General features: G+C 43.7%; 1 protein-coding gene across 2 annotated transcripts in view; it reads right to left on the reverse strand.

Annotated features, from left to right (window-relative positions):
- ADGRA1 (adhesion G protein-coupled receptor A1) overlaps positions 1 to 16,903 on the reverse strand; it is a 1,066,191-nt gene that overhangs the window by 124,882 nt on the left and 924,406 nt on the right. For both annotated transcript variants that reach the window (XM_088476934.1, XM_088476933.1), the window contains one exon: positions 3,874 to 3,997. In XM_088476934.1, coding sequence (XP_088333060.1) covers positions 3,874 to 3,997 — 124 coding nt within the window. The remainder of the gene's footprint in view (positions 1 to 3,873; positions 3,998 to 16,903) is intronic.

Below are 16,903 nucleotides of genomic sequence, written 5' to 3' on the forward strand. Positions count from 1 at the left end.
AGCCTGGCAACCATTCCATGCTGTGATTCATATGTTCATCCCTAGTGTGTATTGGGGGGTGTTCTATGGGGTTGGGTATGAAATACCGACAGCTTAGAAGCCGCCGGTTCAAATCCCGACCCTGGAAGCCCGACAGATCAAAATCCCGACGCCGGCTGGTAAGAATATTTAACCCTCCCCTCTCCCTCCCTAACCCTCCCTTGGGGGTTACTAACCCTTAAACTCCAGGGGTGGTGCCTAACCCTATGCCCCCCCCCCTGTGGTGCCTAACCCTAACCCCCCGTCCCCACACCCTAAACCTAACCCTCCCAGGGGGGGAGCCTTCCCCTAGCCTAAAACTAACACTCTCGGGGGGGTGCCTAACCCTAAGTTCCCCTGTGGGTTGCCTAAACCTAACCCTCCCCCGCGGTTAACAGCACGCGATGCCTGGCTTACCTAAGTTTGGTCGTTGTTTTTTAGACGCCTATCTTTAGTCCTATGCCGGGGTTTCAGTGTCGGGATTCTGGTCGTCGGCATTTCAACCACCGGCATCCTGACTACATCCCGTTCTGTGTAGGCTACCAAGACCTGATGGAGGTGGGCCCAAAATAGCGGATTCCTGGTTGCCAGACTCTTCCCTGACACTAGCCACTTTATTGTGTATTTTACACCATGGAAAACCCCTTGCCCTGAGTGCTAGTTAAGGAGTTATCCCTTCCTGCCTTCCATCCCATCCCTCTCTTTCAGACACAATCTGTCTTCCACAGCATTCAACTTCTGCAGAGCAGTAAGTTTGTAAGTGGGAATTAATATAATGTGGGGACTGGTAGAAGTAGTTAATGAATGTGGGAGGCCATTATTTCATGTAGGGGATAGTAATATAATGGGAGCTTGGTGGAGGTTGTTAACATATTGTATGGGCTACTCTGTATTAAATGAGAAAACAGAGTAGAAGACACCACACTAAGGGGAAAATCTAAATCAATGTTGTGTTTGATGAACTAAATCGCACATTTATTAACAGACAATTTATATATTGATTTTTAAATGTTAGTAACTGCGATTTAGCCACTGAAACACTATTTAGATCAAATGAAAGTCTATTAATAATAATAAAACTAATAATGTTATTTATTTAGCACTTTTCTACTAAAGGACTCAGGACCTCATTCAGAGTCGGTTGTTGCAGCCGCACGGTCGTACGCCACCGATGTTCGCTATACTGCGCATGCGTAAAGTTCGCAATGCGTGTGCGCAAACTAGCCACTACGATCAGAAATTTCTCTCTCCTTGAACACAGCCAGGTCGGTAGTTTGGGTGACAGATGGAGGCGTTTGTGGGTGGTAACAGGGGAAGGTGCTTGAAAACGGGGGAGTAGAGATCCGAACGCAGGCGTGTCTCATTATGCGAACGGCGTTTTATGGGAGTGCATAATTAACAAAGTAGCGTCATGGCACATGTGACATGGGAGGTTTTTACACTGCCATGATCGTAGAGCTTAAGAGAGGGTATGGTCAACCTTAAGCTCTACGACCAGTTCCGATGGTTCCCGATGGTCTCGATTAATCCTTATATGCCCGGAGATGACGTGCAATGCGTACGAGAAGGGGGCGTATTTTTCTGTCTTCCGACCGCTTCCTCTCCTTGGTCGGCCAACTAAAGATCCGAACTTAGGGATGCAACTTGCGAGGGAATCATTCGAATATCCGGCCCCTTTTCCCGTACGACCGTGCGGCCGCTTCGACCGACTCTGAATGAGGTCCTCAATGTGTTCTACATTTGCCTTTATAGCACAAAATACAAAACAAGCTTAACAAGGGACATTCGTGGAATGCTTGGGTAAATAGGTGAGTCTTGAGTCTATTTTTGAAAGATTCTACAGTGGAGGCCTCTCGAACTGTGCGGGAAGTGAGTTCCATAGAATCAGAGACACAAAGCTGAAAGCTTGACCCTCAGATGAATTCCGGGAGATTCTAGGTACTGTTAATAGTCCTTCATCAACAGATCGCACTAATTGAGCGTGGCAGTAAGGAATCAGAAGCTGCTTCAGGTACCTTGGGCCCTGGTCATATAGGGCTTTGAAAGTCAGTAAGCCAATCTTGAAAACTATTTGCCATCTGGCAGGCAGCCAGTGAATGGAGTAGAGAATGGGTGTTATGTGGCAGGAACGGGGCTGGTCTGTTAATAGCCTGGCAGCTGAATTTTGTACCATTTGCAAGCGGTGCAATTCTTTTGCTAAGAAACCTAGGTGGTGGGCATTACAGTAGTCTAGGCGTGATGAGGCAAATGTATGTATGAATTTAGGCAGATCTTCTGAGGGAATTAAGTGCTTGATTCTGGATATGGTTCCTCAGATGAAAGAATGAGTATTTGATTGTGGCTGATACCTGTTGTTTTAGTGTCAAGTCACTATCCAGGACAAAACCAAGATTCCGCATATGTTCAGTGTTTTGTAACTATGAACCCCCAAACGTAAGTCATGTTGGTTGGCTATGCTGCAATTTTGTCCTGTGACCTATCATAAGGACCTCTGTTTTATCAGGATTCAGTCACAGCCAACTGGCACTCATCCACTCCTGGAGCTCAGCTAGGCAGACATTTAGGGTTGTTATTGGGTTCTCAGTTCCTGGAGCAAAGGAGAGGTACAGGTGTGTATCATTTGCATAGCAGTGGTAGACCAGGCCATGTCGTCTGATTATTTCACCCAGTGGTAGCATGTATACTGCAAAAAGCATGGGAGATAGTATAGAACCCTGTGGGACACCGCATGGAAGTGGCACTGGTGATGAAAACTTTACTGCAGAAGAAACTCTCTGTCACCCGCCGGTGAGAAATGATTTGAACCAGCTAAGGACTGTGCCAGCCAGTCCACAACATTTTTTCAGGTGCTCAAAGGTTGTATTTCTTGAGGCAGTTCGGGAAGTATAACTTGCCAAAGGAATTGTCACTTCTTTTCTATATGGCGATAATCCAGTCTGTTCTGTCTGCATCGATCACTGTATGGTTTGGATCGATAACTAAACAAGAGAAGAACAGACTGGAGAGAGTAATTAGGGTGGCGGAAAGAATTATTGGTGTTAATCTTCCTCCTATTACAGAACTGTATCTAACTAGGATTGAAGGGTGAGCAAAAAGTATTGTGGGGGATGGAACGCATCCCGGCTATAACTTGTTTCAGCGCCTCCCATCAGGCAGGCGTTATAGATCGTGCCGGATTAAAACTACAAGGCACTCAAACAGCTTTTTTCCACAGGCAGTTATTGTGCTGAATAATCAGGGATTAGCCTAGGGAATAGTAGGGTTATGGCATCTGTGATATACTTTTTGTTTGTTTTTTATGGGTGTGTGATGGTTGTTGTTTCTATGTTATGGGAGGAGCAGCTGCCAAAATGAATTCCTTGTATTTTATACTTGGCCAATAAAATCCGATTCCGATCGTGTGGTCTACGGTATCAAATGCTGCAGAGAGATCCAGAAGGTTTAAGATTGAACAATCACCTCTGTCTCTTGCCATCAGAAGATCATTTGGCACACATACCAGGGCTGTTTCAGTGCTATGTCTTCTCCTGAATCCTTTAGTAAATTTAGTGGTCTAAATGTTGTTCTTTTAATTCCATGTTTTAGCAGCACTGATGTCACAAATTTTAAAAAAGTATCCAAGTTCTCTTGTTTTGTTTCTCTGAAATAAAGTTACTATTATTGTTATTTAAGAAGCATCAGCAAAATCTTATAAAAACATAGGAAACAAAATAAGATCAATTGATGGAATAAAGGGTGGTCTCCGCCCAAATTCCAGACATACAAACACCAGGGTTACTTCTTATGGGATATATTTGCAGAAAACAAACTCACATCTGGTGCAATTCAGCAAACAGGTCTGAGAGGCTTACTTACAGTCTGACATATTATAGGATAGCTTGTTCTGTTAATTCCTCCAGCAAACACAGCGAAAGTGAGTGCAGTGTGGAAACAGAAATTCAGAAGCATATGCCAGCCTTTCCTGCTGATCCGAATAGTGCTGCAGATGGAAACAGAGACAGATTAAGAGTGGGCACGTAATAATATAAAATAGACATAATTATAAATATAGTTTACACTTTGTTTGGATATAGTTAGCTGACAAGCTGTGCCTACAGTATATTGCAAGTAACAATGAGAGACTTAACCAGTTATAGACTCCACAATTCACATTTCCAATAATTATGATACGTGCTGATGAAATGCGTCGTGTCCACTCACATGCCTTCTGTATGGTACAACCGTTACATGTTCACATCAATGGCAGAATATATTAATACTAATTATGTCGCTTTTGCAGCAGAGGAAATGCATTACAGAACAGATACCATATCTATGAAAACGTTACACAATTGTACATTTTTAGCATGTCTTATAAGTTTCCCATTGTACATTTCTGCATTAAAGCTAAATTAGGAAATGCGAGATTGCCTCTGAATACATTTCCTATGCATTATTGTTTTGCTGTTGCTATGACATTGTTACAATTCCTGTGGGTTTTTTTTGCTCTTCAATAAAGATTAGAAAAAAACAAAAAAGTGTGATACTATACTTTGTGGCTGGAGTCTTCTAACTGCTCCTGACGAGCGTTATCTGGTGTACTAACACCGTAGGAAGTCTGAAAGCCTCCCGATTGGCTTAGTGTCATTGGGGGCTATTCATGATCACCCTGTTACACATGGGGGAACACTAGTCTCGCTAGCCATCTTTGGATGGCTTTGGTTCCAAAATCCCCACCTCTTCCTATGGGAAGAAGGTCCGGGTTGCGCAAGAGGGTTTCGATGGAATTCCACTGCCAAATTTGGCTTTGTGACAGTGTGCACATGCATAAACTCAGGTCACACATGTGCACAAACACTGCCGGGGCAGTCCCATCGGCGGAAACACTTCACAGCTGCTAATCTGCAGCGGAATCATCTGTGGTAAGTATAGTGGAGATGGCTGCTTTATGGGACAGCTGTCCCCACACTAGAGCAATATTGAACTGCACTGATATTTTAGTATCCACCGCCGCATCTCGTGGCGAGTTGGATACTTAAGTATCGGGGGCTGATTAGCTCCCTGATATTTAATAGGCACCATAGGTCCATCAATCCACAGTCTTGCCTATTCCAATGAGGGTTGCAACTAGACCAGAATTCCACCTTCCTAGCCAGTAAAAATTGGACTAAGGCCCTGATTCAGAGCCGGACGCTGGGCGTTTTTTTTTTGTGCGGCCTCCTGGCCACACGCATAGCTGTGGGTGACCACCCACAGCTATTGCGAGTGGCCAGGTTGATGGTCACGATGGTCAAAACCATCGCGACCATCGGGCTTGCGACGAGACCCTTGTGGTAGGGTCTCGTGGCCGCAAGCCCCAGAGAGCTATCTAATAGAGCGGGAAGCTCTCCCACTGACATCACTTGTGATCTCAGCAGGGCTGCCCCCAAATGGCAGGCGTTACTTCGGGAACGCCTCCGTTTGGCCAGCCACCCCCCCTGCCCGCCTACCAAACGGGGTGAGCTGTCAATCACCATCGACAGCTTGCCCCGTTTGGTGCAAGACCCGGAGCTAGCCGGGTCTCGCGCATGCGCACGACGGAGCCGGCTCCATTGTGCGCATGCCCAGTGGGTAAACATCGACCCGGTTGCGAGCGCTCAGCGCTCACGACCGTGTCTGAATCAGGCCCTAAGTACCAATTTTAGTAATAGGGCAGGTTTACAACAGACCTATAAAGGTGGTTAATTTCCCAGAAAATATGACGACTGTAATATGAACAGTGGAATTTAAATAAAGGCATTGGTGTTAAATCAAAAATTTCAAGAGAGAAAGGAAAGAAAGTGCATGGTTTTCTAACTGTCACTCAAGGATGATATATGTTATACTATGCAACTAAGATTGTACTTACTATTATATATTATTAACATATGAACTGCTTGATATGCACATGTTAATGAAACAGACTTGAATCACAGTAACTGGGGTGCAGTGTACATATATTTACAAACAATCTAAAACTGGTTCTGTTGGAATATGCAATGTACTTCTGCCTGCATGTATCTAGGTATATTTCCTTCCTATCTAGGTATATTTTACATTCAGCAATTTCCAAATGATTCATGTGATACAAGAGGGCACTTTGTTCAGTACATAAAAATAACACGAGACGCAGATGATCATAAAAGATGCTTATTGCCTTTGAAAAGTACACCTAAAAAAGAAAAATACAGACGCTCAACCATTAATAAAAAATAACAGCTCGCTGCATGTGCAGGTGTGAGTGACAGGACGGCGCCAGCAGAAAATTGGAGGCATGGAAAGGCCAACAAAAGCAGGTGCACAAATTGTTGGGAGATGCGGCCTGAAAGCTGGCATTCAGTTCCTGATGGCCATTTATAGATGTCACTTCTGGCTCCAGCAAAAGTAGGACACTACTGTGATATCGCACAAATACAAAATCACAGAGGATTAAATAAACAATAAAAAAAATAGGTTTTGTTTGGTCAAGATTCCACTTAATGTTAAAAATTAAAATGTTTCAATGATTACAAGGATTATTAAAACCCATTATTTGCAAGATCTTATTCAATTCGTTCAGGGTGGTTTGTATTATAAATTAAACATTAAACCAATTTTGGATTTTTCTTTTTCTTCTTTTTAGGTCATCGACCAACGATAGATAACCATGAAATCATAAATGTTTTTTTCAGGGCATCACCTGGAGCTCAGGCAGGACTACATTTATATTCCGCTCTATTTATGTGCTCAGAGTGAAGAAGCAAATTGCTAGCTCTTACGTCTGACTCGTGCACTGAGAATCCGCTGTGAGATAGACTATATGGAGAACGTATTTTTAAAAAACCTTTTATTATAAAAAAACATTTTGTGTCAAGAAAACATTTATAGGTAACTTGTACAATGTATATACAAACAGATGAGGTGTGATTAGTGCACTTGTATAATAACACTATGTAGTGGGTGTGATTAGTGCACTTGTATAACAACACTATGTAGTGGGTGTGATTAGTGCACTTGTATAACAACACTATGTAGTGGGTGTGATTAGTGCACTTGTATAACAACACTATGTAGTGGGTGTGATTAGTGCACTTGTATAACAACACTATGTAGTGGGTATGATTAGTGCACTTGTATAACAACACTATGTAGTGGGTGTGATTAGTGCACTTGTATAACATCACTATGTAGTGGGTGTGATTAGTGCACTTGTGTAACATCACTATGTAGTGGGTGTGATTAGTGCACTTGTATAACATCACTATGTAGTGGGTGTGATTGGTGCTGTGCAATCCAGTCACTTCAGGACAAAGGAATGCGCCATGTACCTCAGAAAGTCTTCCTCCATCTTTGTGTTTGAACACTCATCACACACACACATAAGTGTCTATACTGTACATGCGTGTGTACTCCAATATTTAATGTAATTAAACATTCTCAGTGATATATCTTAATAATATCACAAAGTGTATAATCAGTTAACTAATTATTTCCACAAAAAGAATGCTCAGAAATATATATTTTTTACTTCATTTAATTAAGTTTAGAATATATTTATTTTAATGGATTTAAATATTTTATTGAAAAACAAAATGCCTTGGGCTCCTATTGTAATAGAACCTCACAACCTCGAGTGGCACTATGCCTCCAGTGGCTACAAAGTTCCCCTACAGATAAACCGGGCCCGGGCTTCCAGAGGGGCCCGGCGGGGGCCCGGGTCCGGCACCGCCCCCCCCCTCCCTCACAGCAGCCCAGCACACAGCATGTGCTGAGCTGCAGTGGGAGACTGCTCGTGGCTGCTGAGTAGCAGCCACAGCAGTCTCCTATGCCTGTGGGGGGGAGCGATCACACTGGCTTTGAGCAGGGCTGAGGAGGCTCAGAGCGGCCCCCACCCCTCCCCAGCGCGCTGCAAAGCTTTTTTTTGTTTTGCTTTTTTAGGAAGGGGGCGTGGACACGCCTCCCACGATTAGGCCATGCCCCCTGTTACCCAGGCCCGCCACTGCTCTTGGCGGGCCTGGGGGTGAGCAATCTTGAGGGGGGAGTACCAAGTACTAGAGACACTTCATTTTTCTGGTTTCCATCATAATGGTTTTCTGTAAAACCTCTGCACATGCTCCTGAATGCTCCTCAGAGCTCCCCACATGCCATCAGACCACATCATATGCCATCACATCCTCTGACATGCCCTCAGACCTCTACACATGCCTTTTATATGTCAATAAGTTTAACTAACATCTACTTTAAAAAGAGCAGATAAAATAGGGTTATTTTAAGCTTTTATCTTCTACCGTAGTAAAATCACTTCATTTGAAGTAATGCAGTTAATGAGATAGCAAATGCTACAGAGTACTTGTTTTAGAACATATAAAAAAAACTCTCTAGCTTTGTAATATGTTTTATACTGTATATATTATCTGCAGTATGGTTAATTTTCCACATTAATTAACTAAAAAAAAAGAGGACTTATCAAAGCAAAAGATGGCAGCTATGACCAGCAGTGGTCTTAATTTCTGACTTACTTGCAAAGTGTGTCTTCTTTATGAACATTTGCAATGACAAAGCTGTCCAGGAACAGCTCAGTGTAGGAGAAGCAGAGGTAGGTTCGGATGCACTTCTCATGTACTGTGTACAGGAAAACATTGTGTCCCCGGATGCTCCTTATGTAAACAGTGGCTACATGCTGCCTCTATATGGGAATAGACAGCATGCAGCCAGTTGTGCAGGGGAATGGAAGTGCTGTCTGTTGTTGCACCCAGCAAACAGTGCCTTGCAGGATGCAGAAATTATGTGGTCACATATCTTCGCCTGACTGTGCCGGCCTTAGTGGGACAGTGAGCGGCCAGCCATGCGGTCAGTTGGGTGGCTGGTGATCATCATACTATAATAGCATCAATATAGGTGACTGACGGTTCTACACCCAGCAGTAACTTTTATTTCAAAGCTGAATGACATTACAAAGACTGCCTTTGATGTTAGACAGTCGTATGGTCAGCCTCAGGTCATCAATGTAAACCGGCCTGTATTTCACCGCTGATACCTTTCTTTCTCTCTCTCTCTCTCTTTCTCTCTCTCTCTCTTTTGGGGGATGTATCAAACCAGAGAGAGAGATAAAGTGGATAAGTTGCCAATAACAACCAATCAGCTTCTTGCTATCATTACCCTGGCACAGTCTATAAAATGACAGGTAGAAAATGATTGGTTGCTATGTGTATCTTATCGATCTCTATTGCTATTTATCTTTATTCATGTCACTCTGTCTAAATATCTATATCTCTCAGTTTCTCTATGTATCTCTCTCTCCCTCTCTCTCGCTATCTTTGTAGCTATCCATCTAACATTATTTTCATTTACCATATAGGTTAAAATAAGCTTACCTTATACTATGATAATTAATTTCAGCAGATAAAGATGATAACTGTCGATTCTATACCAAACTTTGGGGGTGATTCAATTGTTTTCACCGGCGGTCGGTAATGCCAGATGCCCAACGCATCAATTAAATTGTTGCTCCGGGAGGGAGCGAACAGCCAGTGGCCCAGGCATTTCTGCTCGCCCCCTCCCGGAAGAGGTCCTGCATTTGGATGCCCTAATCTGGACTTTATACGGATTTTGCCATTTTAAACTATAATAAATTATACAAAATCTATGGCTTACACTACACTGAATACAATACCAATTAAATTGCTATAAAATCCCACACAAAAATAGTAAATGACCATTACTTATGCAAAAAAAAGTCTCTCCCTATAAAACATTAGAGTATTTGTTCCGGCCAGTTGGTGCACAGTAAATGTAGACTAGCAGAAGAGTAAGATAAAAGCTTAAAGTCCCGCACAGCTACACGAACAGTTGGTGGATTCAATAAAATTGGCTTAGAGGACAAATTTACATCCAGTAATATAATGTTAATGTAATGACATGGACTTTAATAAGCTTCTCACAATTGGCAACTGACACGTGACAATTAATGGGGATGTGTATCAAGCCATGGACAGCTCAATGGCGCCCTCAGCTCTACTCTCCCAACAGTTCCAACTGTCACTCCTCAAACTGCTCTTTTTCTAAATAAACATTACTTAGGGGCTTATTTATCAACAGGTTTTTATCAAACACAACTAGTTTTAAAAATCGTTGCGTATGATAAATGGTGCTCAAGCTAATCAGCTCCTAACTGTCATTTTTCAAACAGATGACAGTTGGGAGCTGATGGACTGGTGCACCATTACCATATGCACGGTGTTTTAAAACTCATTGCGTATGATAAAAGTTGTTGATAAAAGAGCCGCTTAATATGGCACTGGCCTCCACTCCCTTTCCCAAAATGGTTTTATTTTTGTGGGATCTCACAGGCTACAAGATGGCTGTTGTCAGAGTCACCTGTACAGTCAAGCTGGCTATTCACCTGAACGACGCACCAACCATCCAATGGTGTGATTATGTGTCCGATTATACACACTGTGCATCCAGTGAGAACGACACCTGTGTGTACTCCACACGGGGGTCCAGCTCCACATTAAGGGCTTCATTCAGAGGCGGCCGTACGGTCTACGACTGCATGGCCGCCTTGATGTTTGTCCAATGCACATGCGCATGAGGGAGCCGGCTCCTTCGTGCGCATGCGTGAGACCCGCTATGACCGACAGCGCCGGTCATAGCGGGTCTCTTTCCAAAGGGGGCGAGCTGTCGATGTTGACAGACAGCTCGCCCCGATTGGAAGGCAGGCCACGGGGGGTGGCAGCCCAAACGGAGGCATTCCCATGGGATCGCCTGCCGTTTGGGGGAGGCCCCACTGACATCACTAGATCATCACTGACATCACCAGTGGAGAGCTTCCGGCTCTGACAGAGCCAGAAGCTCTCCGGGGCTTACGACAAGTGAGACCCTACCCTAGGGTCTCGTCGTAAGCCCCGATGGTCGCGATGGTCTATGACCATCGCGACCATCACCCTAGCGGTCGTTAGAGCTGTGGGTGTAAACCCACAGCCTTACGACCGAAACGGAGGCGGCCGGTCAGGATGCAAGCGGCCGCCCAGTTTCTGAGCGACCGCTTGCATCCTCCGACCGCCTCTGAATGAGGGCCTCATTCCCATTGTTTTGGGATGATATCTTGAAGAAGCACTTTTGGGTGCAATGTTCACTTGTCCCCATTTGTTCGATTTTATTTATATATACACACATGCAGGGGCAAATGCAGGATTTTTACAGGGGGTATCCACACACCCATATTTACTGTATGTATGTATATATATTTATATATTATACATATACACACATACAGTACATTTATATACACACTCATACATATGTCCCACATACTTTACACACACATGCCTACTGTATGTCACACATAAATTACACACACACTTACCTTGCAGCAGCTGTGAGTTGTAGACCTGATAAGGATGGGAACTGGCAGGCTGGCAACATGTCATTAGGCCCCTCCCCCTAGCGACAATATGCTGCGATTTGAGGGTCAAAAGGGGTGGAGCAAAATGATAGCATTGTAATAGAATTACGTCATATTGGCTCCACCTCCTCCCGAGTGACCCGCGAATCATGGCATTTTGCTGCGAGAGGACGGGGCTTAAGAAGATGGTGTCTGCCCTCCAGTCTGTCAGGGAAGGTTTCTGGGTACTCAGAACCCCCCTGCATGCGCTAGTGACATGCATATGGTTTGGACTATTATTACATCATTTAACAAGAGCAATTGAGACTGAAGGAATGGGTGAGACCATTATGCTTAAGATTTTTTTATCCCTATTAATTTTATTGATCAGCCCAGGTAATTGTAGTTGGAAACTGAGGTAAACATAGGAGCAGACAGTCTCAGAAATTAAATGGTTCATGTTCATGATTATGATACACAACTAAGCATACATTCAGTATGTAGCAGCCTCCTCAGCACGTTAATCTTTTCTTGCTTCAAATGGTGGTGCACAAAGACAGTGTTGGACAGCACGCGGCATTGGGTTATCTTGCACTTGAAGCACAGACTGTTTTGTGTACTCTGTAGTTTGAAGCGAGTAAAATAGATGATGCTGCACAATAAGTAAACTATATACATCTCAGAAAAAAAAGTAAATCCTCTATGGCGAAAAATACAACCAAAACCCCTGCAACAATAATTAATAAATTAATAATGTTATAAAAAAAACTTGCATTGCTGCTATTTTTGAAATCCAGACAATAAAGAGACTGTGCTGGATTAGGGATGGCCATTGGTATCTTAAACATTGATGGTCACCATTAATGGCATTTAACAGGGACCATTGATGGTTTGCACCTGTTGATGTACATCCCAGCTTTGGAGAATTGCACATGGCAAACAATCACTGAAGGGGGCAGGGCTAAGCTCAGTTCCCCTGCACTGAGGGGTAAAAAAACTTTGCCATCTGTGAATGATGGTGGAGAATGATTGGATCTCCGCTATCGATGGCAAAACCATTGACCATAGGTGGTAATCCACCAATGTTCTTACCAACTGATTGTCAGTGGCCATCCCTCAGCATTGCACCAGCTCCTTAAATCAATAAAAAGAAAAACTTTATTATGTTCGTATGACGGATTCTCCCGATCTTTGTAGTCTGCCTGTTTATGTAGTGCACTGGAGCTGGCCCTGACAAACTTAATCCCCATGGCAAGATTTTAGGTGGTGCCCTTTAAATGATGTGTGCCTGCTTGATGCCCCCTTGGAGCAAATGGCACCCTAGACATTTGCCTATATGGTTTATACCCTGTACCAAATCTATACGGCTCATGTTTGCCATCTTTTTTGTCTCCGTGAGCAGATGACAGAATAAGGAAGTATTAGCGGAGCACAAACACAGTGGAAAGAAACAACTGCAAATTGGGAATGGGTATGAATGGTTCGATTCCCGTCAGCGGCAGCATGACAGGAGCAGAGTGCGAAGCAGTGGAAGCCCGTCAGCGCTGGAAATCCCGATCGTGGATAGGTAAGTATAGACTAACATAACCCCCCTAACCCTAACCCTCCTTAGGGGTGCCTAACCCTAACTTCCCCCCCAAGTGCCTAACCCTAATCCCCCCTCTAAGTGCCTAACCCTAACCACCCCCTTCCCCGCTGCCTAAACCTAAGTCCCCCGGGGGAGTGCCTAACCCTAAGTCCCCCCGGGGGTGCCTAACCCTAACCCTCCCTCCCCCTAGCCTAGCCCTGACCCTCCCGGGGGGGTGCCTAAACCTAAGTCCCCCCCGGGAGCCCTAAACCTAACCCTCCCCCCCGCGGCTGTCCGCTCGCGGCGCCCGGCATCACTACGATCGTGATGCCGGGCGCCGGTCGGGAAGCCGGCTGCCGGTATTTGGGCAGTCGGCTTTCCGATTGCTTCCCGCAAATTGTTGTTGCAGTAATTGCTCAGAACCTGAAGTGATGTAACCTTAAACTGTTATTTGGGAAAATAACTAATTATATATAATGTTTAAAACATTTGTCTATTAGTGGTTTTCAATTAATATTTTAATTATTGTATTTTTAATAAGGATGTCAACATCAGGTTAATGGTGATGACTGGCATATCTTTTCTCTGGCCACATCATGTGCACTACTGAAAATATACACGTAATGCCACAATTGGCGGTTGCAGATTCCGCCTATGCTCGTGTGGCAAAATTCTAGCCTACTCTATTTAAGGCCCAATGTTGCTGAATCGCGTCATCGTAGCCCCGCCCCCTGCTTCACAATGCCGTTAAGAGGGGACAGGGTCACGTTGAAGCATTTGCACTGTTACGCCCCATGCCCCTCCCCCATTGATGCGTAATTGCTGCAACATGCCCCCCCCTTCCCCTGCCGTGGCAGCTCCCTCCCGGAAGGAGGAAGCTAAAAGTCAGCAAGTATGGGCTTATTGCAGCCAGCATCTTGCAGTGGTGGACATACAGTACAGCATTGGGGCTGATTCTGAGTCGCTGCAATCACTTTAGTGTCTTTTGTTTCAGTCGCGTCTGTACAGTGACTTTATGCTAATGCAAGTACAAGCCGTTACCTTGGTTTACAAATGTACATCTAAATATGCAACAACTGAGGCACCCACTTTGTGCATCTGCAGTTACAACCATTGAAAGGACCATCAGGGTTTGTAATTGCATCAACCATATGATAGATGCAGAATCTTTTAGGGATAGAAAGAGGGACTAGAATTCATCTACTTAGCAGATAGACTTAAACCTCCTTCCCTGCGAGAGCAGAATCACACTCATTGTCTGATGATAACAATTTCTAGATTTTTCATTTCACTGAAACATTCAGCCGACGTGGGGAATGGCTGTAGTGATTATTATTATTTTCTATTGCACACAGCCAAAGCACTTTCCTCCAGTTCTTATCATATGTACTTTAGCTAGTGATTTAGGGATTTCAAATTGGGGGATTTATGTAACGTTAATGTACGTAATACACATATTGCAATGAGATTTTTTAAAATGGTTCTTAGTACTAAGGTCAGTTCTTAGTCTGCATAACAAATAAAAATACCACTGTCACTGGTATTTTACAATATATTTTAAAATACCAGTGTTTGGAGTGCTGGGAACTGCAAATTAAATAAAAACATACATATGCATATTTTATATACAGATAGACAGATATATTATATACAGGGCCGTAACTATAGAGGTTATGGTATGGAGAGTGTCTGCATCATTCAGAAATTATCACACAGCACTTCATAAAATGTCGCACATCATTTCAGAAATTGCCATAAACACAGTCCATTTATTTAGCCACTTGCACAGCCAAAAGCACTGGGGCTTTTCTTCATACCCCTGGTGGCGGTGGGTTTGGAGGAAATGCTAAAATTTAATTAATAAAATTGTTTTTTTTTAAAAGTGAACTACTGGACCCAGCAAGCTTGCCAGGGCATGATGCCACTTAAAGAACTCCCACACACCCTTGTTTACCATTTATTATCCAAAGTCTTGGCAAAATAAAAAAATAACGCACTTCCAGCCCCACGCGCAGTCCATAGGAATGAATAGGGCCGGTCTGCGGTGGCGCTCTTTGGACCCTTACTGTGCAGCTTTGGGAAATCTGTCATAATACTGTATTCATGTACTTGAGCGCAGTGCATTTCAGAAATTCTCACAGTTCTCAGCGTCGGGCTAGAAGGATAATAAATTGGTAAAATGAGGGTGTGTGGGAGTCTTTAATAAAATATTTTTTTCTGCAGTGTGTGTGATCTTTCTAATGCATTACTGATGAAAGGACATGGAAGCCCTAACTCGTTGGCAGTGACAACAATATGCCTGATGATTTGTTTGTATGCCGGTGCTGTACCCAGTAATTATGTACTGAGAAGCAGTATATGACAACACAATACAGTGTATAGCAGTTTGACTCTAAACCCAGTGTGTGCAGCCTGCTGTTTCCTATTAGGATATACATATAATTATATATATCCATAAGTCAGTCTCTCTCTCGCCCCATTTTTAGTGAAATTTGAGCAACGGAAAGTTCAGTGAATAACCTGAAACTGTTAAATTGTTTCAGGGAACAAGTAATGTTAAGAACTTAAAGCAGTTCTGTGGCAATAAAAAAGAACATTGCCTGGACCATGAAACACAGACAATGAATTACTGATGACTAGAAGGTGATCTTATAGACGGAATCGGTACGGTTCAAATCCCGGCAGAGGCAGCCCGACAGAGGAGGAAATCCCAATCGTCCCCAGGTAAGTAGAAACTAACCTAATTTTACCCCCTAACCCTCCTTTAGGGTGCCTAACCCTAACCTCCCCCCTGTGTCTTATCCTAATCCCCCCTCTAAGTGCCTAAACCTAAGTCCCCCGGGGGGGTGCCTAACCCTAACCTCCCCCCCGGGGGTGCCTAACCCTAACCTCCGGGGGGGTGCCTGACCCTAAGTCCCCCTCGGGAGCCCTAAACCTACCCCCCCCCCCGCGCGTGGCTGTCCGTGTCTCCCGGCGTCGGTTAAAATGACAGGCGTCTAGATTTAGACGCTTGTCATTTAACCCTTGCCGGGATTAAGTAGTCTAGAAGCCGGCGGTCGGCATTCCGTCCGCCGGCTTCATAAACGTATACAGGTGCTGTGAAAGGCATTGCACTTTTACATTTAAAGCCTAAATACGCTGTCAACATGGAGAAGAAAGCGTGATAGTGTGGGGCTGTTTTGCTGGATAATGAGTTGGTGACTTGCACAGAGTGACTGGCGCCGTATACCAAAAGGGCCACTACAGCATTTTGCAGTGCCATGCAATACCCTCTGGTCTACGCCAAGTTGGTCATGGGTTCATCCCTCAGCAAGATATTGACCTAAAACATACCACCAGGTGATGTCAGAACTATCTTTGAGGAAAAGAACAAGACAGTAGACTTCAAATCATGGAATGGCCGCATACTCCAGCCTTCAAGGCTGGTCTGGGATGAACTGTACAGAAGGATGAAAGCAAAGCAACCTACAAGTGCATCATATTTGTGGGAACATCTGCAACAGTCATGAAAAAACAAAGGAACAGAAACATCTGCACACATCAAAATTGGAAAAAACCCTAAATTATTTATTGATTATTGGGGGCTGCCAAATGACAATAGGTATAAGTACTTCCAAAAATACCAAGAGAAGGAAAAAAAGGTATGTCTGTTGTATGGCGCACAATAGTATTTATTGAAATAAAAAAAATATCTTTTTATTAGGTATTCACTAAACTGCCCCACTATGGGACATGACCAGCGCAAAAGAGGTTAAAAATAGAAAAAAGTTAATGTGACAAATTGAAACTTGTGAAATAAAAGAGTATCCTCACTGTGTGACCTGATTCTTATTTCTTAGGGCAATATGTTTATGAGACTCTGGGTTAGACTGCCACTCTCCTAATTTGGAGAAATGATAATAATTATATTGAATTACTTCTCATTCATGAGACCCCTCCTGTTGGGGTAATGGAGT

Source organism: Taudactylus pleione, unplaced genomic scaffold (genome assembly GCF_031769625.1).
Source record: "Taudactylus pleione unplaced genomic scaffold, aTauple2 ptg000198l, whole genome shotgun sequence".
Classification (NCBI taxonomy): domain Eukaryota; kingdom Metazoa; phylum Chordata; class Amphibia; order Anura; family Myobatrachidae; genus Taudactylus; species Taudactylus pleione.